A 25,181-nucleotide genomic window follows, 5' to 3' on the forward strand; every position below is an offset into this window, starting at 1 on the left:
GCTAATGTCTTCTACACACTTGTTCATAGCACACAGATCTGATAGTTGGTCACTTTCCGTCAAAGTCAATTTGTTTAGGCAGCATTCGTAATGTTTTGTGGTTAATGCCTTGTATAGCTTGATAGTACTGCACTCCACCAATCACACTTGGTGCACACCCTTATATACGCCATTGTGCATTTGAACTGTATCACTGTTAAGAAATCTTTTGCGAAAACAACTCATGAAAAAAGGAGTGCAAACATTTGAACAACAATAAAGACTTTCATTTTGAGAAATGTCAGCTGCTATAAATTTGAAATGTCACTTTCATATCCTGCCGTGACACTGAAGTTGTGAATTTGACAGTGTGGCTCCAAACGCAACTCTGAAGCTAAATGTTAAACTTTGCCGCAGCGCTGTGTAAAGACTTGTTTCATTCTTTTCCCTGGGTCAACACTATCCAGTCTCAGGGTGTTCATGCAGCAGGCCCCTGTGTTTTGGTGTCAGCGACGAGTGAGTGACATGACTGGCAAACAGCTCGGCTGAAAGCAGCGACGGAGACTTCGGGACAAAGAGACTAAAAAACAGCGCTTGTTGACTCATGTTCCTCCTGCCAGTCAGTCTGCTCCGCTGCCAAATGACTTGGTGATGTAATCAACATGCTTCTCAGCCACGAAATGAATAAGACATGGAGCGGCTGACTGGCCAAACTCCAACAATGGTGACAATAAGTTTTCTTCCACAATAAGTTTCGGCATCTCCCTGGAATAAATACATTAAAATACAACAAAAGGTTAACACTTTTAAAATGTCTCTTCTCTAATCATTTATTTTAGTATCAGGACTTAAATGCACCCATTGTAGTGCTTTCTTATAGGCTGGTGTTACCCTGTATAGTACTTTGCAGACACTGTTCTAATCCAGGACTGTACTTTGAGGTCCCACAGAAGAAAAAGACATTCATTTATCTACATAAAAACTATGCAAGTCTGCGAGACTATTTTTGACATCTGGTGTTGCCATAGATTATTTGTGTTCCCTGGAAAGCTGAGTCAGATTTGCTGATGTCTGCTTCTCTCATGCAACTATGTTTCCTGAATATATCTTAAGGATATGAGTCACAATCCCTGTGTGTGCAGTGAAATGACAAACATTCATTTAACTCTGAATGGTTTTGGTGATGTAGTCGCTTCAGGACACTTTCTTATATATACCACTAGGTGCTGCTCCTGGGCTGCAGAGTTTGATGCTGTACTGTATTTTAATATCCAGATAATCTTCCTCAGCTGCTCATTCCACAGTAACAAACAAGCAGAACATATAAATGCTCAACACTGTGCAGATGCACCCAAAGAACTCTACTGCATCACATGTATAGCATCAACATTATGGCTTAAATGCAAAATTGAGGGTCAAATTAACTGGTTAAAGTCATGAGAACAAGTGCTGTAATCAGAAACGAACAGGAACTCATCAGTAGACTTCATATGCGCCCCCTGAGTTGCTGATTAGGGTCCCTGTTTCTGTGTGAAACTCATTCACCAACTGCATTTTTCAGAGGATTACAACTAAGTTAGTGAGCAAACACTTCATTCTAGCACAAGTTTACCAGTTACAATTTAAACCTTGTGAATATCAAATGTTAACAGGACTGAACAATGAGGCTAAATCCACATAGAGCTAAAGTCAAGCCAGAAATCTTATCCAAGACGGACACAAAGCACGGATTTGTTACACCCAAAATGAAGCAAATATCATGAACAAATCAATCATTAATGAGAAAAATTTTAGATTTAGATTCTGTACTCACATTAGTGCCACAAGTGTTAATAAAGAAAACAAATCAAGGCAAAATGTAGCCTGAACAGACGTACAAGTAAAATCTAAAAGGAAAACATAATTTGTTACTGGAAATCAAAACAGCACACCAGTAAAGCAAGAGTCCCAACAGCCACAAGTTGTCAAAGGTTGAATCGAAGTTAGAAGCGATGCTCAATACGACATGTTGTGCCCAAACATTAGTTGGGTTTCCATCCAAATGGAATACAAAGTTTTACTAGCTTTTCCATCCACTACTGTTATACAAACATTGTATTAACTGTCGATTAATTAGTATGAAAGAATCAGATAGTGCTTATTCTCCAGTCAGGTGCCAGTGCAGAAGAGGACGTGATTAAAAGATGACATAATTAAAGAGCGCCAGCGAAGAAAAACAACAGATGGGTCACAACGGAGAGCACACTGGACAATGGAAGAGTTTTGAACTACAGCTTATGAGCTTTTGGAGGAGTTCTGGTAACTGCCTATACGGATGCACGCATACATTAGGATGTTAAAAGCCAAGAGACGACAAAGAAAGTTTGCGGTAGCCTATCCAATGATGGTAAACCATCAGTCTGTTTCCATTGCCTTTAGTTGCATTATTGATGTACCAAGTTCCTCATGCCTCCTAAGTGTGCAAACTTTTTGCGATAGATTTAGGCGTTTCCACTCAGATTTTTTTATGTGCAAATTTAAATTTTGCATTAACCTAGATGGATGGAATGAATAAAAAGACTTCAAGATAGCCCTGAACGTGCCGCACTCTGAGGGCCTGTTTAAACCTAATATTAACGCTTATCTTGGATGATCCGATCACACGTGGGCAGTGCTAAATACAAGAGTAAATGACCACCAAGATGCATTGTGATCCGACCGCTAGAACCACTTGCCGACGTAGACTGGAACTCATTTGACTACATCTCTTGTAATGTAAACGCTAATGTTTCCCGATGTGTCCCATGACACCATGACTAAGTGCAGGATGTGGGGGTTGTTTGAAGACAGCACGCTAATACTCTATAACAGTGGCTCCCAACTGGTGACGGTCCAAAAGTGGGTCACAGGTCCATTCTGAATGGACCTCAAGTAACTCACAAACGTATCAAGTTTGTAAATAGCACACTTTATTTTTAGGTACAGTGAATTTCCAGCGCAGAGCTTTTATTTTGAAGTGCTGTTTCCTGCTGTGACTAACACACCGCTACTTAACACAGACAGCAAATTAGCTCAACAACACGGCCAAACGCAAGCATGTCTCTAAATGTATTAAACTGTGTGGACCTTGAACTAATGACTAAGGAGAAATCTGGCCCCTGTGGCTGGACCAGTTGGCAACCACTGCTCTATAACGTATCCATTTTACGTCAAGTTTGACAAAGGGTTGCGTGACCGCCCATTGTTTACCCCATAGGAGGAGACATGAAGAATTCTGCTGCTAACAGCTATCTCAACCAACTGTACAGACACAACTGCTAACATGACTGGCGAAGGTGTGGACATAACCATGCGCGGGGGACTTTGACCTAGTGTGAGTAACTTTGACAATAACAAAATCTGAACACAAGTGGTCAGCTGGAGACATGCGATAGACATAGGTGTGAACGTGATGTGTCTCGGCATGTTCTGAGTTGTGGCACTACAGTCTGGCTCACAACTTTCAGGCCGAAATAATAAACCAGTAGACAGCTGGGATGGAATTACCCCTTGAATACCTCGAGCAACTTGAGCATGTGTTGCAACTTAAGCATTAACAGATTTAAATCAAGTTATCTGAAATGCACCAAGGCCTGAAACACATCGGAATGTGCATCATAACTAGGCTGACCAAATGTCCTCTTTTGCCCGGACATGTCCACTTTCCACGTCCTGTCCGGGGGGTGTTTATAAATTGATGATAATGTCCGGTTTTCCGTGTGTGTGTGTGTGTGTGTGTGTGTGTGTGTGTGTGTGTGTGTGTGTGTGTGTGTGTGAGTGAGAGAGTGCGGCACGGGCCGCATATTTCTATCCGAACCCGACAGTCATTCTGTTTTGTTATGTCCAAAACCGATCCGAGCCCGACATTATTTAATTACTAAAGCACTGAGTTTGTGTCACACAGTTGTTGTGGTTACAGGCTATTTAACAGGCCGGGCGTGCGCCGTGGGTGCTCCGCAGAGAGGCAGACCTTCGTGTTTGAGACAGGAGCGGGCGGCGGGAGGTCCGAGGCTTCCAGTGAGGGGAGAGGGAGAAATAAAACAAAATAAGCTAAAATAGGAAAACTTGTCTCCCTCTTTTATTTTATTTTCAGCGTTTAATCAAGGCGGAGGTGGGCGGCGGAAGGTCCGAGGCTTCCAGCGAGGGGAGAGGTAGAAACAAACAGCCAATGTGTGTGTGTTCTGTTCAGGTGTTGTCACGTAAATAACAGTCCCCAAGCAATAAACAGGATGGACAATAGGATTTTATTTATTTTTACACTACATTTTCACTGAAAGCTGACGGAATCCGACCCGAGCCCGAATACAATTTATACATTTTTGACCAAACCCGGCCTGACCCGTCGGGTAGGCCTACTGTCGGGACCCGTCGGGCTCGGATCGGGTAGCCACACTCTAGTGTGTATATGTGTCCCTTATCTATAGGGGTCTATCTGAATTTCTGTCTTTGAGAGATATTATTTTGTAATATAACTGAATTTTCTATCCATACATATAAACTTTAAATATATTAAAATTATAAGGCATCTTTGAGTAAACTGCAAGTATCATTTAAGTAGGCTATCTTGTGGCCGGGCCGAGTGTCCTCTTTTTTGGAAATCAAAATATGGTCACCCTAGTCATAACCTAACAAGAAACACCAAAGCACAGACAGAAGCCATCATTACAGATCAGCTAGACAAGAAAAGACATTCAGCCCAGGTTGTTTAAAAAAATCAGTGAACACAAGAGGTGGTTTTACCATTTCATTCTGGCAGTAGATTAACAAAAAGCGCTGATTCAAGAGTACAAAGATAAAGCCAAATAAACTGTAACCAAGGCTGCAGCCAAAAACAATTATAAGACAGATGCCCAGTTTAACAATTAAAATGGAAAAACACCTCCTGATTACACAGAAAGGGAGGAGAACAGTACTGTTATTTGATTTCTGAACAAAGCCCAACATGCTTTAAAGTGAGTCAGCAGGGACAGGCAGCAGAGCAGGCGACAGCTGATTTTTACCTGAGGGTGGCTGTATTAGAGCTTTCCCATCATCCTTTGAGGAACCTGTGGTAGAGTGGTCTGTCACAGAGAGAGCCAAGAGTCATGCTTTTGACAACAAAACATCAGGCTGCAGAAGATGTCCTATTTTTAACACTGCATACACACGCAAGTAGGCCTTCTTTGAAAGTAGACCAGATCTCGGGAGACTAAACTAGTAAATAAATGCTCGATAGATGAAAGCGGGATCCATTTTTGTTCAGCGAGAAAGAAGCCATCACCAAGCTAACAGACAAGACAAACAGTCATGACACCATGTACACAACAGCAGCAGCGTTACATATTTACATGAAGACAATCCTCATGGTTTTCCTGCTTTGATGCCCCATAACATTCATGCTAGATGCACACAAAAGCTGGGATGACATTCAGATGCAATTTAAAGATTTAAAGCCACACAGTAAACTGTATGGACCACAACGTCTCTATCAGCATCTGTACAACCAGGACAGACATCTGCAGCAACAAAGTGCTTACAGGCGAATCAATGCTGCCTTGATTAGCAGAGACAGTCGAGTGTTGCTGTGTTTACTGTAAAATCACAGGGCTGTTAGGTCTCCTGTGTAGGAGGTGGAAATGCATATCATATAACAACACAACATTAAAGGGGACCTATTGTGCTCATCTACAGGCCTCTTTAAGCCCTCTCCGTAGAAGCCCAGTCTGCTCTGATTGGTCAGTGTTTCCGGGTCTTAATCATCTGAACTCTGCATCTCTGCATTGCAGCTGGCGAAATGGCGGTGTACTGCAGCACTTTCTACCATTAAAAAAAAATCACCAATAAAAGCTACTGAACCAAAATCTTCACAACATATGTTCCAAAATTGGTGAGAAATTAACATCGGCAACCATGTTACCCTGACATTAGCATGTAGCTACATGTAGCAGTGAATGTAACAAACACTTGCAGCAGCGTGCCAAGAGCAGACCACCTTATAAAGAACTCTGTGATGAGCTAACACAGCTAGTTTTAAAAGCAGGAAAAAAAGAAACATGGTGACGCTGGCTCTGTTTAGCCTGGTGCTTCGGGGTTTATTAGACAGACACCAGAGATCACTGTCTAGCCTCCTGGAGGTGTCGTGGGACCAACTAGATGAAACACTGTTGAAAGGAGGTTCCCACGTGATGACCCCAAAGACATGTTAGTTATCACTGCTCATTGGTTTGTATAGTTAAGCCTTGCCATAATAGCTTATCATAGGGCTTAGGAGGTTATTCACTGAGCGCTGATCCTTTCTCTAGAGCACAAATTTCTTGTGTTTATTTGAACTAAAGCTATGTTACTTTGGGGCGGCACACATCCTAACAGAAGTAACATAAACAAAGGAATGTGGTCTGGCTAACGCTAATTCATGTCATCTTAAAATATGTCAGCAACAAACCGATCTGTCCTTTTCCAAATCTCTTTAACATGACCACAGAAATAAAGAGGAATCAAACTACTCTTGAAGTAGCTATTTGTTAGCTAGCTAGTTAGCAAGCATCTGGCTAACACTGGCTTCGTAAGGGTCAATTGCCCACAGTCCAAACACATACAGGTTAAGTTAATTTGGGCCTGGTGTAGGTGTGAATATCAGCATGAATGGTTGTCTGACAATGGGCCAGCCCCGTGATTGACTGGCAACGTGTCCAGGGTGTGCCTTACCTCTCGCCCCATGTCACCTGGCTCCAGCCCCCCACGACCCTCAAGGATAAGCAGGTATAAATAATGAATGGATGATTTATTCTATTGTGTTCTGAGGCTGCTGAAAGTCGCACATTAAGGCTTCAAACTCAGGGAGTCTCCATTCCTGATGATGTTTTATAAATCTCAATAACTGTGGCACTGGGCGCACCTGCAAAAGCCTCATTTCAATACCCACAGTTTACCATAATTGGATGTGAAAACGTCCTTTAACATCGTTTTGCCTATCAATACTTGTGCCCTCCCACCACTCATTAGACCTGTTACTGAGAAACACTGTAAGAAAAGTGCAATTTCACCAACTGTCTCATTGGCAAGGTTATCTAACCGTGCCGAGCAGCTGTCAGTTTGCAAGGCTGTGGATACTGTAGCGTCCGTACACTAATCTGCAAACCATCATTGTGGTAAAATCTCAATCATCATTGTTATTAAATGTTAGAAGGATGATCGATTATTGATTCATAGCACTCAGGTTTAAACTGACTTTACAAAGCGCTTCACAGGATAAAAGAACGATCACTCACATGGAAGTCATCACTCAAATAATTTTAAATTATCTACACATTTGATTGACATTTTATAGAAAGCTGAGCAGCCTGCAGAAATAATTTAAAAAATATCTGTGAAACTGGCAAAAAAACTAATTTTTCCTCTGTCTATTATACAGTTAATCTCGTCCTCATCATCTCACCTGCAGCTATCTTAGATAAAACTGTGTGTGTATGCCTGGTCTGAAGAATGAGTGAGGTGCACACATTCTCACCACACATCCGTCCGTACACACTGTTAATGCATCTGGCCACAGGTAAGTGGCGGTGAGACAGTGGGCAGGGTTTGAACCTCTCTCTCAAGCCCTCTCCCCCACTCGACCTACTTCTCTCACTCTTAATGTGAACAACTCAGCGCAACACCATGAATGCCTTTGATAACAGACTGTCCAAAGTGTGTGCTGCAAGCAGAATTTGTACAATTCATCACACTGAGACTACAGAGATGAGCATAACACACAGAACTCTTGGAGAAAGAACAGGGAGGCTGCAGGATGCAGCCGAGAGGAGGTTATGATGTCAGGCTTTGTGCCCTGCCTTTGAGTGTGGCAAAAGCTTTTTGGTGAGGAACACTGAGCGCAAACAAAGCTGTTCACAATAAATACATCACAGGGTACCTCAAGACCCCTGAAAGCTGAATCTAAATAAATCAAATGAGGGATTGGAAAGGATTTGTATTGATTAGCATATTGGATCACACATTGAGCTTGGATAAAATACTGACAAACCCCTAACTGCAAAACCCTCAATCTAAAATGGACTGTTTTATAGCCCGATTAGACTAGTGGTGAATAATATTGAAGGAAACAAACTGTGGAACTAAGTAGAGTCCCAACAGAGTCACAACATCCTGTATTTCAGTCTGTGATCGTTCAGCCTGACGGGAAAACTCTCCAGTTGCCTCTAAAGGCTGTTCTATAAATGCCTCAGTGGTAGTTTTAGGTTCAACCCCTGAAGTGAACAGCACTGCCTATAACTTTGTTTCACTAACAAGATTAGAGCCGGTCAAAGCTGCAACTGCACAATGCTCTACAGTTCCTATTCGTTTCAGCTGCAACGGCTGTAAAATGGGATAAATATGTTGGCTGAGGAGGTTTAGTAAAGAGCAGCGAGTCCTTTGGCTACAATCCAACTAAGAGGAAGGTGCAGGCGCATTCAGCGAGTTACAGGCATCCGTCTTTAACCCCTCCCACACTATTCTCACTTTTAAAACAGCACCAGAAACACAGACAGGCGTGTAAACACAGTTGTAGAAACACACACATGCACATAAAGACACTCCCAAGACAACCAGAGCATGCTCGAAAAACTTGCAGAAGCGCCCACACTCTCTGATACATGCACGCACGCACACACACACACACACACACACACACACACACGACACTTTGATAAAAAACAAAATCACACCCCGGAACTGCATGCATGTACTCGCACACACTGCAATAAAGAAAGGCGCTCACAAGCTACATGAAATTGTGCAGAGAAGAAAACAGAAACACCACCACACACAGCCTGGGTGGTACATTCAGTCATCACAGAGGCTGTAAAGAGCCTGGAGGCAGCTCCAGATTCCCAAACAGCCCGTGAGGAGGTGAGTCAGGCTGCAGGGACGTTGACTATATGATGGCCGTTATATTTCTGTAGAGCAAGCAGGCTGTAAAACCTGCTATAGAGCTGGGAGGTTTTTACTGGAGTCCATCTCATTCTACTCTATAATATTCTGGTTCCACACCCATATTTGGGAATTTCTCAACAAGTCAAATATGTCTGGTGGTGTTGTGAAATAAAATCAGATAGACTTTAGGGAACAGTTCACCCCCAAATCAAACATACATATTTAACCTCTTGCCTGTAGTGCTATCTATCAGTCTAGATTGTTTTGGTGTGAGCTGCAGAGTGTTGGAGATATCGGCCGTAGAGATGTCTGCCTTCTCTTATATATAATGGCACTAGAGGCTACAACATGAATAAAAAAAACTCAACAGCAGTGTCTTTTTCCAGAGATCACAACCCGCTTACTCATGCATACTCAAACAAGCATCTACCGCTAGCTCACCTAGCACCACTGAGCTAGCCAACATTACAGCTCGGCCAAGGATGACATCCAGATGTTTACACGTTGTCATGAGAAAGGGCCTCTTGTCCATAAGTAGATGCACGCTTCTTTCTGCACAGTGATACAGTTTGGGGGTTAAGTTTGGTAGAAAGAAAATAGTTCCTACATGAAACTGCTCACAACAAGGTCTGTGGATTATCTTCAGTAACTGAGTCAGGATCTTTGGAAAGAGACACTGCTGAATTCCCCTGCATCTGTCAGGCTATGTCAAATGATTTCTGTAACTTTTCCAAATTAGCAGGGTTCAAACCTCTCTCCACCTAATTTTTTTCACAATACTTCATTCATTTCTTCACATGTACAACCTAACATAACACTGAGAAATGTCTGTGAGGAGAAACTGCCCAAAAATGTGTGTCGTTACCCCCAGATTTGAGGACATATTGTGTGTCAGACATCTATAATGACAGGCTTTTCACTCTGCCTTCAAGTGCCAGCAATCTGAATGAGCTCTGAGCACCTGCAGAAGTAGTCAGATGACATGCTGTACGAACAGGGTCAATTTAAGCATACTGACACCTCAATCCTGGTTGTAGGTGAAAGCAAATTAATGTTGAAAATTGTCATTAAGATGCCAGTGAAATAAGGCTATAATAAAAAAACTACTTGTATATAATTGCACCGTACTTCTATCAGAGCCACATTTACCAAATTTTATGTCCACTGTGTTTTTATTCTGAACGGTTTGTTTTACCTATGAGCCATGTAAGAGACAAACTGGCATCGATGTGAACAGTATATTAAGTCTTGTGAGAATACAATCAGTATAAATCAGGTCAAGCTATAGTATCAGAGCTCTTTGCAGCTCTTTTTTTTGATAATGTAGGACAACAAGGTGGGTGTTTTTCCCCCAGTAAGACCTTGTTGACTAGAGCTTCTGTACAAAAATAAGCCCCAGGTAGTTGGAATGATATTTTAAATAAGTAATGTCTAATTTCTTTCTGAATATGAGCATAAACCAAATTAATCTACAGAATAAAGAACCCAAAATTTCTAGGTATTTAATATACAAGATGAAACAAACAGATAAGGGGTGGATATAAATGGCGCAGGGAAAAATTTCACAAAGGAGAACAGGCTGCTTGAACTGTCAAAAAACTTTAGAAGCAAACTCTCAGTTCTCACTTGAAAATCGGAGAGAGAAAAGCAAAGAAGTCTTGAAGAAAACTGAACAGGCTAACTAGGCAAACTTTCATTCAGGAGGGCAGGAGGACGGTGGTGCAGAGAGTTGCCAGGGAGATGTTCCAGCACTTTGTGTACACCCGTGTCTCGGTCTACAGTTTGAGTCCAATTAGGAGAGTATGTGCTCTGAATTCAGCTGTCAGGTTCCTATCCGATGCTGCTTCAGTATGAAAAGGCTAATCTTTGGGAGCGCAGGAAGGAGCTGGGCGGCTAAAGACAAAAACAACTGGAGCAAAGTAGATCAGAGAGAGAGAGGACAGTGTTTCCCAGCAACCTTTTCACAGCAAAGAAAAAGAGACTGATAGAGGGCCGGGCCACTGTTGGAGTTTAATTTTGATCATATTAAATCTAACATTGGGAGTAATATGATGAATCCAGTACTTGTGTCACGTTTGAACTGAGCGCTCATGTTGTTACCCTCAATTAAACTACATACAGTAACGAAATATTTAGTATTAAGTGCCAAGTAGATTTTAATATACATATGAACAAACATGACGTGGAGTTCCCAAAGGATCCATTCTTGGTCGATAGGTACGGCACAACTTTCTTGTCACGAGCATTGTTGGTGTATTGCTATTTTGAGGCAGCAGAAAGTGATTGTGCCACTGACCAATAAAACCTGCTCTAAAGTCAATGGCGCTGTATTTTCCTGCTATTTAAAGGCTGCATTATTCAGATAGTAAGATGCGCCTACATAAGCAGGTTCACAACATGGCTACACTGTCGCACACAGGAACGTGCGGATGGGTTGCGGGTGTGTGAAATAATACATCAATGAAATGTGAACATAGAGAGCAGAGCTGCAGAGCTGCTGTCAGACTCCCTGTTAAGAAGAAGCAGTGCGCATTAATGCATGAGGACCAGCTTAACTTCATTGATTATTTCACAAGGTAAAAGTTTAGTTCTCTTTCCTCTGTCAAATTTATAACTACAGTTTAAGATTTGCTGCTTAAATGTTCCATATTTGCTGCAGTGATATTTTTGCTCTCACTGCATAACTCTTGGCAGAAAACTGCTCGCTTCTCCAATTTGCCAAATCCACAATTTAAATAGCAATGTCCCAGGTGCAGGAACACCTGGCTTTCAAAAGGGAATGGGAGGTGACGACTCATGCTGCACCCAAAACACCATCCATCCATACATTTTCATCCGCTTATACGGGGCCGGGTCGTGGAGGCAGCAGGCCAAGCAAAGCACTCCAGATGTCCCTCTGCCCAGCAACGCTTTCCAGCTCCTCCTGGGGGACCCCATGGTGTTCCCAGGTCAGATGAGATATGTAATCCCTCCAGCATGTTCTGGGTCTGCCCTGGGAGCTCCTATCAATTGGGCATGCCTGAAACACCTACAGCGGGAGGCACCCAGGAGGCATCCTGATCAGATGCCCGAACCACCTCAACTGGCCCTTTTCAAGGTGAAGGAGCAGCGGCTCTACTCCGAGCTGTCCGTACTCCTTACCCTATCGCTAAGGCTGAGTCCAGCCACCCCACGGAGGAAACTCATTTTTGCTGCTTGTATCCTTGTCTCATTCTTGTGGTCACTACCCAGAGCTCATGACCATATGTGAGGGTTGGGACAGAGCCAGAAATTCACTGTATTTCAAAATAAAGTGTATTTTTTTCACTTGCAGTCCATTCAGAATGGACCCGCGACCAACCAGTTGGGAACCACTGCTTTAGACCATGCACTACAGATCCGTTTAAATATGGCCAATTAAGTGGATGGGCCAAAATTGCATCCAGTTAATCAGGATAACATTGAAAAAAGTCATTATGCTACCGACGAGGGACACTTCCGTCTGTCTGGGGTTGTTATCGCTCAGCCCCTTAGTTTCAATGATCCAGCAAGTAACTGTATTTCAGACATAAACGTGCCTCCAACTTTGGCTCTCTCCTGTTTCAACATGACAATGCCACTGTACACAAAGCTAGATCCACGAAGAAATCTAGTTTCCCAGCTTGGTGTGGAAGAACTTGACTGGCCTGCGCAGAGCCCAGACCTCAACTGGAACACTGACTGTGAGCCAGGCCAGCTACAAGAAGCAAGTCTCTGCAGCCAGGCTCCAAAATGTTGTTGAATTCTTTCCAGAGGTTTGGTGACAGGAGGATCTCGTCCCTGCTATTTGCGGATGACGTGGTCCTCCTAGCTCCATTGACAGTGACCTCCAGCTCTCGCTGGGACGGTTCGCAGCCGAGTGTGAAGCAGCTGGGATGAGAATCAGCACCTCCAAGTCTGAGGCCATGGTCCTCAGCCGGAAAAGGGTGGATTGCCCACTCCAGGTCGGGGGGGAGGTCCTGCCTCAGGTGGAGGAGTTTAAGTACCTCAGGATCTTGTTCACAAGTGGGGGTAGGATGGAGCGGGAGATTGACAGGCGGATTGGGGCAGCGTCAGCAGTGATGCGGACGCTTAACCGGTCCGTTGTGGTGAAAAGGGAGCTTAGCCAGAAAGCGAAGCTCTCGATTTACAGGTCGATCTACGTTCCAACCCTCACCTATGGTCATGAGCTCTGGGTAGTGACCGAAAGAACGAGATCGCGAGTACAAGCGACCGAAATGAGTTTCCTCCGCAGGGTGGCTGGGCTAAGCCTTAGAGATAGGGTGAGGAGCTCGGACATCCGGAAGGGACTCGGAGTAGAGCCGCTGCTCCTCCACATCGAGAGGAGCCAGTTGAGGTGGTTCGGGCATCTGGTAAGGATGCCTCCCAGACGCCTCCCTTGGGAGGTATTCAGGGCATGTCCAACCAGGAGGAGACCTCAGGGCCAACCCAGGAAACGCTGGAGGGATTACATCGCCCGGCTGGCCTGGGAGCGCCTCGGGGTTCCCTCGGAAGAGCTGACGGAGGTGGCTGGGGAGAGGAGTGTCTGGGCTTCTTTGCTGAGGCTGCTGCCCCCGCGACCCGGACCCGGATAAGCGGAGGACGACGAGACGAGACGAGACGAGACGAGACGAGTCTTTCCAGAATAGTGGACCTACCATAGCAGCACACTAATTCCCACGTTTCAGCTATCACATATAGGTGTTCTGCCCCATTAATTCAGCCGTCATGACATTAACACAGTCGTATCCTCCTAAGAACTAGGACTGAACCCAACAGGCAAACATTAAACCAGAGGACAGCACTGAGCAGAGCTCGACAACGACTGGAAGAAGGAGCTACCTCAGGAACTTCAGCTGTCAGGATGAGACTGTAAAGGCACTTTCAAACAGCAGAGGAAGCAGACAGAGCTGCAGCTGAGATGTGGAGGACGGTGTTGAGACTTGCCAAAAAGACACTGAAAAACTGGATCACAACACTAACTGACTCAGCTACTGTTCAGCTGTCAGACTACTAACACAAACAGACAGCTGGGTTTGCGGCTGGCATGGATACAGATAGAAGACAAGACTCGCAGAGGGAACACACTCACACCAAGGAAACATGCTTGAGCGGCTGAGAGGCAGAGGAAAAAGGAGGGAGAGATGAAACTCTTCTTTTCGCATCAAAGCCGGTTTGAACCAAAGAATTAGACTGAATTAATTTTGTTTCTTACAACTGATTCTGTGTTGTGGGGGATCCACTGTGAAAGCCCAGCTCCCTTATCCTTTTCTTTTTAATCAATTCTTTAAGGGGAGGCACATTTGAGACAAGTGGCACAGTAAGGGGAAGACGAAGCAGAGAAGAATGCACAGTGTCGCCTTTGTGTGAACAATAATTGAAATGCACATTAGCACAATGAGCAGCTACAGGTTTAACATCTGTTTAGCAGTTTAACCCACCAGTGTGGTCTGTGCTCTCCCAGTCATACAACTGCTAATTTTTTCCCATGATGCCATCCACACTGGCCTTAAGGCGTCAAGAGTTAAATTAAAATCAGATTATTGGTAATATTTACCCTGGGGTTCCTTCAATTTTAATTTAAAACACTGCTCCTTTTCTCAAAATATTTCCATACACTTAATAAAATAATGGATGTAGCCAACGTGACGTCATGCATTGGTTTGTAGACACTGCATTTTGGTGGTCGCCATACTGGATTTTTGGAGCCAGAAGTGACGACATTTGGAAGAGAGGTTGAAGCTAACCCTAACGCTAGCTGCAAGCTTGGTTAGCACAATGCTTTTAAAACTATAGTTAACGCTGATGATGTTAACGCTAATGCTACATTTCAATGTAAAAGACTTAAAACCATGAAAACAAAAACTTACTTACCATAAAAGAAAAACAACCTTCGAGTCCTTAGAGGGTCTTTTATTATAACCAAACACTGAACAAGACTTTTTCAAGGGGACCAAAATGTTACAATTAACTTTCATGAACCGAAAATATGCTGAAATAGCGACATCTACGGCTATGTCTATACACTTTGAATCTGGAGTAACACCATGGTTGCATTGAATCTGGAGTAACACCATGGTTGCATTATCTAACCAATGTTGTTGATTAAGTCAAGCAAGCATCAGACTTCTGCAAACTTCTAGACACAATTTGCTGGGCCTGCACGATTCCAGATTAAATGAGACCTACATATCCTAACGATTCTTCAGGAAACTTTGACAGGAATAGTTTTATTTCTGTTAATCTTATGATGCTTGTTCTTTCACCGTGTTACGTTGCCATCTCTCTGACAACATGTCTTTGCACATCATATCACTGTAATTCAGTCTTGTCATTTGATGATGCAACCAACAGATCTCCATACCAATGCAGCAGAATTGTCATGAGACTGTATACAAGCATGAATCAATATGAAAACAATGAATTATGCAGGCGGGCCTACAGTTTCCATGCAGGTTAGAAAAACAGGCGGAGTCAAAAGTCTGGAATTTGTTTTGATTATAAAACCATATTAAGAAATTCTCATTATGCAAATTGTAGCTTGCATGTTGCATATTTGTGCTCCTGGTTCGGGTGTAAACATGTCATAAATAACTAAATTTGTTTCCCCACTGTGGTGCGGTGACTCACCAGGTCTGCAGCGTAAGCCGTCAGCAGCCAGCTCCTGTCCCTCTGGACACACACAGGTGTATTTGGGGGAGTGTTTGTTGATTTGCGGCGCAGGCAGACACATGTAGCTACAGCCTCCGTTTTCACCTTTCTCCGCACACCAGTTAGTACCTGCACACAAGAGTCAACAGATCTGATTACTTTGACAAACATATGAAGAACATCTGCAATCAAGATTAGTGCAGAATCATTCATCACATAAGATTCAGCCAGTGCTGGAGGTGGCTGATATCTCACATGTAAGCATGATAACATCTTCACCAACTTCCTCTGCTCTATTTGTCATATACTTGTTTCAAAATAGTTGGGATGATGTGTAAAATGTAAATAGAAACAGAATGCAGTAATTTTCAAATTCAATTTAATACAGTAAAACAACAAGATATTTAATGTTCAAACTGATAAACTTTGTTTTTTGTAAAATATACACTTCTGAATTTGATGTCTAACATGTTACGAAAAAGTTGTGACAAGGGCAACATCAGACTGGGGAAGTTGTGAAATGCTCAAAAATCACCTGTTTGGAACACTCCACAGATAAACAGGTTTATTGGTAACACTGAAACATCATTTATGGGTATGAAAGAGGCATCCCTGAAAGCCAAGGAAGAGTCACTCACGAACAAGGATGGTCACTTTGTGAAAAACTGTGTGTGCAAATACTCCAACTTTTCTCAACACATTTTTCCCCGTCTACAATCCATAATATCATCAAAAGATTCAGAGAATCCCGACAATTCTCTGCATGTAATGGGCAAGGTTGAAAACCAACACTGAATGCCTGTGACCTTGGATCCCTCCGACCGCACTGCATTAAAAACTGACTTGACTGTATAAAGCACATCATTAAATGGGCTCCGGAACACTCTGGAAAACCATCATCTGCGAACGCAGTTTGTCGCATCTACAAATGCGAGTTAAGACTCTACCATGCAAAGTGAAAGCCATCAACAACATCCAGAAACACAGCCGACAACTTTGGGCCCGAGCTCATCCGAGATGTACAGTGTGCTGTGGACTGACGAGGCCACATTTCAAATCATGGACACTGTGTTCTTCAGGCTGAAGAAGAAAAAAAACATCCAAATTGTTACCAGCGAAAAGTTCAAAAGCCAGCATCTGTGATAGTATGGAGGTGTGTTAATGCCCGTGTCATGGCTGACTGGCTCCATTAATGCTAAAGGTACGTACAGGTTTTGGATTCAGACAACGTCTATTTAAGGGACATACCTGCTTATTCCAGCAACACCATGCCAAGCCACATTCTGCATGTGTCACAACAGCGTGGGTATGTGGTGAATAAGTGCAGGTACTACGCCCACTGATAATGTGTGGAACATTATGAAACACAAAATGCAGCGATGGAGGCCCCTGACTGCTGAGCAACTGAAGTTGTATATCGAGCAAGAATGGGAAAGAATTCCACTTTCAAAACTTCAGCAATCAGTTCCCAAACACTTAGTGTTGTTAAAATAAAAGGTCATGTCACACAGTGGTAGACATGCTCCTGTCCCAACTTTTTTAGAACGTGTTACAGGCATCAAATCCAGAATGAGTGTATATGTACAGGAAAACAATGACATGTATGTGTGTGAACATCTTGTCTTAGGGACTGTACTCAATTGAATAAAGTTCAAACAGAAATGGCAAATCAATGCATTTTGTTGTTATTTACATTTTCCAAAGCGTCAGCTTCTTAGGAATTTAGGTTTTATCTGAGTTGTTTGATCAAAAAAAAAAAAAAAAAAAAAAAAATGTTGAGATTGAACTCAGATCTGGGCATTCAGACAGAGATGCAGAACTTTTAAGATACTTGGTCTGGACAACCGCGTGCTTTTTTCTATCCAAGTTATCCAGAGAGTGAATCAAAAAGATTTCAGCAGACAGCAGAGGACAGAGGTCAAAATTTAAATGTACAAGTAAGAAGCTGAGTTTCAAAGTTCACTTGACCTTGGCAACAGCACACTGACGAAACATTTTCAACTCTAGGTCTAATTAATAGCCTGTTCCTGGAGCATTCAGTCGTATCAAACCGCCTTTTGCTCAGTTATGGAACTGTAAATGTTCAAACTTTCCAATTTTTTTTTGAGTGGACATAGGACTTCTGATGTGTTGGTTTCGAAGTTTCAAGCTCAGCTGAGCAAACACAAAATTGTGACAGTTAGTAAGCTGAGGAGATTGCTGCAAAACCCTGGTATGTTGGTATGGCTTATTGGCCCCTTCCTTACATTTATCTTAACTTAATGATGTCAGTGACAAGATGACTTGTGTCAATTATGGCTGCATGATTACAGCTAAAATGATAATCATCATTAGTACTCCCTGTACCTGAATTACATGTAATTACAGTAATTTCTGATTAACTTTCTCTTCATTAACCTTCATTAACTCACAGCAGCAGCTACTGTTAAAAAAAAAAAAAAACAGTCTGCAACGTCAGCCGGAGCTGGAGGTTGCTGTGATGTCACCGAGCCTGGAGGACTCTGATGAATAAGAAGATTTTCCGCCTCAACAACCATTAATGTCTGTCGCTTCCTCTTGCCTCCCTCCGCTCGTTTCCCCTCCCAGCAGGTTCTTACCTGACAGCTGGATCAGCTCGTGGTACACTATGATATCCTGGGGGTCATTCAGGTTACTGGCCAGCGTCACCACGTCGGAACCTGTGAACTTGTTCGCCCCATAGATGGCTTCATTTTCGCCATCCGTCCAGAAGACTCGATCCTGGACAGGGGACACAAAAAGACGGCTAATTTTCACATTAATAGCTAAAAACAGTGCCAGACAGATAATGGCAAGACGCCAGGAAAAAGACACTGAGGATATTTACTCCCCTGAGGAAAAAAAAAAAAAAAAAATCAGTAGTGTGGAGATGCTTTTCATTTTGGAGAAAAGCACAGGACATATGCAAACAATGCTGTTACAAAATTAAATACTTAGGAGACACGTCAAACCTGGCCGGGCATCTCATTCTGCTAACTTGGTGCTATCGCTACAGAAATATTAGCTGCTCTGTTTCAACAATAACAGGCTGAAAAAAACGTGCATGCAGGCTGAAATTCAGCTGTGTCGTTCTGCTGGGAGATGCAGTGACTTAAACCAATGGTGAGCAGAAGTCGCCTGATTAATACATATAAGTTTTTAAGCTATATGTAAAGGAAAAGTGCGCTAATCGTTAGGCTAATTTATGTTATAAAGTTATATAGTTCTTAAGCTAATAATGGTAACTAACGAAAACAATTGTTTTGCTTATGAATCTTGACAGTCTTCTTCTTCTTGTTAAGCTATGTTTTACGTGTGTGAACTTTACTGCACTTAACCAGTTACATTTATTGATAGCTATTTTCTTTTATGGTCAAAAGCAAAAAAGAAAGGGTTGAGACATTCTTCTGGAAGTGACTGTGTTAAATAAGCATATGATATTGTCTCATATCAATCGCAGACCCCTGAACTGAATCAAAATCATATCTTGGCAGACTTTTTGATACAGGCAAATATTGCATTGTTTAAAGACAATATATTGTATCGAGATGAAACCAGTGCTTCATGCTAAAATTGTCTCGATAGAATAAAATAACAGACGAGGCCAAAGCGCCACAAAACATCTGTGTTGAGATGCCTCATTCTCTAACAGAGGCCATTTACCAAAAAATGAAAACAGTAAAACAGAGAGCTTTCATTATGGGCATCTTTGGTTTAACCAACCAAATAACTGTTGCCGTGGTTACCTGCAGCAGTTTACAGGATACAAACTGCCAGCTTGTCAGATACAAGAGCTTCAGCTACCATGGTATTATTATTTGATGATAGAAATACATCTATCTTGCATCACTGCGATCAGTTCTCTCTTCAGTAATACTTTAATAGAAACTGATCTTCACACTGACTAAGACAAACCTTGTGTTCCTATTTGGAGAAAAGAAAGTGGTTTCTGGGAGACTGAGCAGAGGTTCAGTGGTATTGTCTTTTTAAAAACTAAAAAACAAACAAACAAAAACATATGTGATATTTGATTTCTTATCTTCAGTGAGGTGTTCAGTTGATTCCCAATCACACATGGGTGTGACAGAACTGTCGAGCACAAATACTGCGCAAAATGGGGATGGAGAGGCTCTAATCACAAATTCAACCATCTGTGTGCTAAGACCATCTGTGTAGTGTTCCTGCACTGCACGTTGTAAGGACCACTTGTCAATCACGTCTCTCCTTGGGTTTTCTGCTGATTAAGGCGACACTCAGTTTTGGTTTGTTCAGCTTCGGTGGTGTTCACTGCTTGTGTTAACATGTTAATCCTGTTCTTCACAGTTTATTTTCCCAAACAGAACTTCACGAGACCGCGAGTGAAGAGAGCACTGAACATGAAGTGTTTCATGGAATGATTATAACTTGGATCACACTTCTACCAGCTGCAAAATGGAAAAAGCAAAATGTAATTTCAGTCAAACTATTACTAATTGGTGCTTTAACTATAGTGTTATAGTATGCAGTTACTCACTTAATGATAAAACTGTGCACTCCACAGTGCTCAGGCATGAGCTGCACCATAAGCACATGTGCCTGCATGTGAATAATGTGTGCATGTGTCATCTGTCTGAGTGTCACCGAGTTAGCAGTTGTTTGTGTGGGTGTAGGCGAGAGAGACAGCCAGAGAACAACATGTCCATGATTTTATGATTCACAAAGATTACATGTGAAAGACAGTACTGAAGAATGCAGGTTTTTAACCAGCAGAAATTGTTAGTACTCAACATTAGAGCAATTTGGTTTTTCAGATCCACTAAGTGCACCTGCTTTGAGTCAGTCCCCTCACTAGAACATTACTAGCTGTGTGCTCTCTAGAATGCAAATTACAGGTTATTCTGAATGCGTTTTTGTGATGATATGATGAAGAGTAAGCTTGAGCTTTTGTGTAAACTGTCTTTTCTTGTGTCTTTAATTCTCTTTCATTTTTTGGAACCAAAAAATTCAACTGTGAAACAACTCTAAAGGGCTGCATCCTGTCAGTGTGTGTCCTTAAAGTGTAACTTGGGTATTTTTGAGCATGGACCCTATTTTCCCATGTTTTTGTGTCTAAAGCCCTGTTTCCACCAAACACTTTCAATATGGTACCTTTGGAACCAACATTAACCCTTCAGACATGGCACGTAGACCCTCGAGTTTCCATCGCAAACAGTACTCATAAATGTGGGCGCAGTTGTTGTCACTCACTACTCCGTCCAGCACTCACTGTATTTCCTCATTACTGGTGACACAGAGGGAAGTCTGCACCTTGTTTATCGTTCACAGAACGGGGGCTGCATGCCAACATTTTCAGAACAAAATAAAACAGGCTGCAGTGAGAGTCTCTCTCCATGGGATATTTAAAAAATAGCAGGTTTGTGCATTTAGTCCTTCTCAGGCAAGCTCAGGGGTTTAGCGTTACTCTAGCCCACAGGAATGGCACTCCGCGGCGCTTTTTCTTTCTCTGATATATGCGGTTCACATAACCCCGTTGAAATTAATACATATAAACACTTGAAGATCCACTCATTACTAAAAGTATATGTCAGAAAAAACTAATGAAATGGTCAAAGTTGTCACTGTGTTGATTGACTTACAGAGTCAACTCACACACTGAGTAACATTACAAGTAAACGTTCCACCTTAAAAGTTGCCGTCAGTCGGCACAGTGAACTAAGTTATTTTTTCTCCAACTAAAGCTGCTGCAAGAGGCAACAAAACATCCTTTCATTTATAGTTAGTTTACTAATGTATAAAACTCTCCACGGTATGAACAGTGGTTACATGAGCCTCAGAATCAGCCACAACTCAGCCCTGAGCAGAGTGACTGTCCTCTATTGACCAATCAACAGGACTGCAGTGTTCACAGCTCCACCTTTTAGTACCAGATCTGTGTGCTAGGTACCCCAACAGAGGGGGGACCAAAAATGGGGACGGTACGGAACGGTTCCTTTGGTACCATCCACAACTTTTCACAGTGGAAACGGAAAAATAGTGTACCGATCTGAACTGAACCGTATTGCTTGGTGCAAACAGGGCTTAAGTGATTAATAGGATCAACAACAGGGAATGAGCACACGGTCAATTCACGTCCACTAAAAGTGCTTGTTTTTGCCGCTGACAGGCTCAGATCATTATTTTAAGTTTCTGTCAACATTATGTAAAGGATCCCTACAGAGACAGACCTTTATGTTGAAGAGTAAGATCCCTTTTGTTTAACTAAACTCGCTGTTGGCAAACCCACCAGACTGTGTTAAAATAATCAGTAATTTTAGCGTGTAAAGAGCCACCATAGTTTCACATCTAACTGGGTAAATTAGGGGTTTATTCAACCAACTCAGAGCTGTTGATTGTTGGAACAGTGGAAAGACAAACCAAGACAGCATTTGTGAGTTTCATTTCATTTCTGTCGAATTTAAATGAAGTCTGTTTTAGGATGGTAAAAGTAGAAAGCAGCACATATTGGACAACTGAGTGAGTAAAGATAATACAATAAACGATATGTAGACAATAATTTTAGTGGCACTTGCAGGGCAACCCTCCAAATCCTGTGAAAACTCAAATTCTTGTGTATGACCGTACCAGCACAGAAACAAGCATCCATCCAAAAAGCATGCCTTGTTCATTTATACTACAATCTCAGAAGAAAAGTCAAAGATGTGGACAAAAAACACAGAATTTGGGTCCGATTTAGATGGAGACGTGGGCAATAATGACTGTGATCTTGAGAGTGAGGGTAACTTAAGGTGAACTGTGACTCTGCACTACATTTTATACATTGAGGACAAACAATTAGACGATCCCTACACACCACACATGTACAATTCTGTCCAACTTGTTCCAATTAGTCAAGATTAAATCAGTAATACAACCAGTTCAACAATCATAATGTGTGTGGCACATTTGTGAGCAAAGTGTGTGTAAAGGAGAGAATATAACAGCAGCAGTACCTCAAAAACAGTGAGAGCGAAGGGATGAGCAAGGTAGTCTGGAGACTGGAGTACTTTCTTCCTGTTGTCTCCGTTCAGGTCGACGCTACAGAGCATGTGCAGCTTAGAATCGACCCAGTACAGCCTGCCTTTGATCAGATCTGGGCGGAAGATGAAGCGTAAAAAGAAACAGGAGAGAAGAGGCGAGAAATAAGACCGGGAGATGCAAGAATAAAAGAAGAATGGGCAATACAAGGGATAATGGAGAGTGGAGAAATGGCAGAGGGCAGAAACAGACAAAAATTACACAACGTAAGAAAGGAAAGAAAGGAGTGATACAGGGGAGAGGGCCAGATGAACATTGAATAAAAATGTGTTGACAGAGGAAATGAAACCCGAGAGTTGAAGAACAGAGAATGACAGTACAGAAGAATAGGACAGAGAGAAGATGAAGCATGGCGGCAGAGATAAGTAAGAAAATTTGAATCAATGCAACATTTCAATAACAAGGACAAATCGATGGCTTTGACACAGTATGGGTGATCCAAGTATAGGAAGAGAGAGACCGCATAAGGAAAGCATCTGATTAAATGATGCGTGTGTGTGCGTGATCCTACCCAGGGTGATTCCATTAGGCCACTGGATGTCATTCACCACCAGAACCTGTCTGTCTGCCCCATTCATACCAGACTTCTCAATCTTGGCTGGCTCCCCCCAGTCAGACCAGTACAGAAACCTACAAGACCAACACACACACACACACACACACACACACACACACACACCAGATCTGTAAATGTACATTGTCAATTGAACATGAAAGGTTTTCACCAGACATTAACAACAAGCTTTCCACCCACCCAGACAGCGGATCCACAGCGATGGACGCCGGCTCTTTGAGGCCTCTGTTGAAGAGAACTTTCTGCTTGGTGCCACTGAAGTTGGCTACAGAAATGGTTTTGGTGCCGAGATCAGACCAGTACAAGTTCTTATAGATCCAGTCCACGGCGATTCCGACAGGAGTCTGGACGTTATCGATCACTTTGTTGTGGGTGCTGACATCCCCTCGTTTGTCCAGCACAGTACTGCAATAAAAACATGCAGTGTCATTAAAATTTAAGATTCAAATCATCAACTTCATCATTTAAACTGCCACAAGGCCACGTTACTTTAAACTCCTATTGCTTATTTCCACAAAACAATGCAGGGCAAAGTTTGAACCAATCTCAGCTCAAAAATCCTGATATAAAAAAGGGTCTGATATGTCAAACTTCGATATTAACAATACAAAAGTCCCTGGTTCCAGCTAATCAAACCCAAACTTGAGCTTAATTCCAATACGTTTTAGTTCAAAATGTGAGCATGCTAACATTTGCTTATCAGCACTAAACGCAAATCCAGCTGAGGCCGATGGGAATGTCATCAGCTGTGCATGTATTTGACAACTTAAATGACAAGCTGATGATGGTACTAATGAAAAATCAGTTGCTGATCATCCTGAGGGAGGCTTGAATGTGAGTACTAAATGTCACAGCAGGCCATATAAAAGATGCAGGAGAAGTCTGGGGATTACCAGCGCTACTAGGGTTCAATCCCTCGTACCTATGGTTATTGGTACTAAATCATCACGCCAATCCATACAATAATTTTTTTATTTTTTTTTTTTTAAGATTATTTTTTGGGCTTTTTTCCTTTAATGAACATGACAGAGTGAAATGGGGTGAGAGAGAGAGAGAGAGAGAGAGAGAGAGAGAGAGTGGGGGTTGACACGCAGCAAAGGGTTACAAGCCGGAGTCGAACCTGCGACCGCTGCAGCGAGGCATCGCCTCTATACATGGGGCGCCGGCACTATCCACTACGCTACCGACGCCCCCATACAATAATTTTTGAGATATTTCAATTAAAGTCAAAAGTGTCAACCTCATGGTAGAGCTAGAGGAAAAGTCAGGGGATCCCCAAGGTCACTCGGAATCATCCTCTGCAGACAACAAATGTCTAGGTACAAAGTTTAATTTGAATCCATCCAGGAGTTGAGATATTTCAGTCAAAACTACAGTGACGGACCAACTGACCAACCAACATTGCATCCCCGGGAACCATGCTATTCGCAAATTAAATAATAAGGATTCATGCGGTGGGACCATGAACATGTGTACTAAACGTCAGAGTAGTCTATCCAACAATTGCTAAGATACTTCACTCTGATATCAGATATGACTCCTTTCTTGTTGTGTTCTTTTACAAGATTCTGTGCGGCTGTAATCTACCTATAAATGGCTCTCTGGCCCAGGTCAGCCCAGAAGATCATCTGCTGGTCAAAGTCCGCATCCAGAGCCACTGTGTTCCTCTGCTGCTCCACAATCTGAGTGTACTCCTTCCTCTCCAGACCCAGACGACGGATGTCACGGCGGTTAGTGAAGATCAGGCAGGGTTCCTTACCTGAGGACAAGACAGACTTGGTTACATAAGAGACAGAAAAGAGAATGTCAACCTGACAGCTCCTGTCTATAAAATGTACCTCAGGCTGACCTGTTTCACTTGCTGATGCTGGAGACTTTCACAGCGTTGAGACATGAATTTGACTGAATAGTGTTATCAAATATCTGCTCAGTGATCAGTTCAGACAGATTCTGGGTGATACGAAAGACTAGAAAACACAAACAGCATAACCAGAGTCTATTGTTTCTGAGTAAAAAGGTCAAA

At 42.5% G+C, this 25,181-nt stretch overlaps 1 protein-coding gene across 2 annotated transcripts in view; it reads right to left on the bottom strand.

The window, feature by feature from the left end:
• Positions 1–25,181, bottom strand: part of vldlr (very low density lipoprotein receptor) — a 92,083-nt gene that overhangs the window by 3,460 nt on the left and 63,442 nt on the right. Inside the window, exons 11-17 of one of the 2 annotated variants that reach the window (XM_033647088.2) lie at positions 24,746–24,917; positions 23,339–23,563; positions 23,096–23,214; positions 22,500–22,639; positions 18,132–18,273; positions 15,514–15,663; positions 4,998–5,057 (exon numbers count right to left, since the gene is read on the bottom strand). In XM_033647088.2, the coding sequence (XP_033502979.1) occupies positions 4,998–5,057; positions 15,514–15,663; positions 18,132–18,273; positions 22,500–22,639; positions 23,096–23,214; positions 23,339–23,563; positions 24,746–24,917 (1,008 nt within the window). The remainder of the gene's footprint in view (positions 1–4,997; positions 5,058–15,513; positions 15,664–18,131; positions 18,274–22,499; positions 22,640–23,095; positions 23,215–23,338; positions 23,564–24,745; positions 24,918–25,181) is intronic. The other variant, XM_033647089.2, reaches the window with a different exon arrangement.

Source organism: Epinephelus lanceolatus, chromosome 19, assembly GCF_041903045.1.
Source record: "Epinephelus lanceolatus isolate andai-2023 chromosome 19, ASM4190304v1, whole genome shotgun sequence".
Lineage (NCBI taxonomy): Eukaryota > Metazoa > Chordata > Actinopteri > Perciformes > Serranidae > Epinephelus > Epinephelus lanceolatus.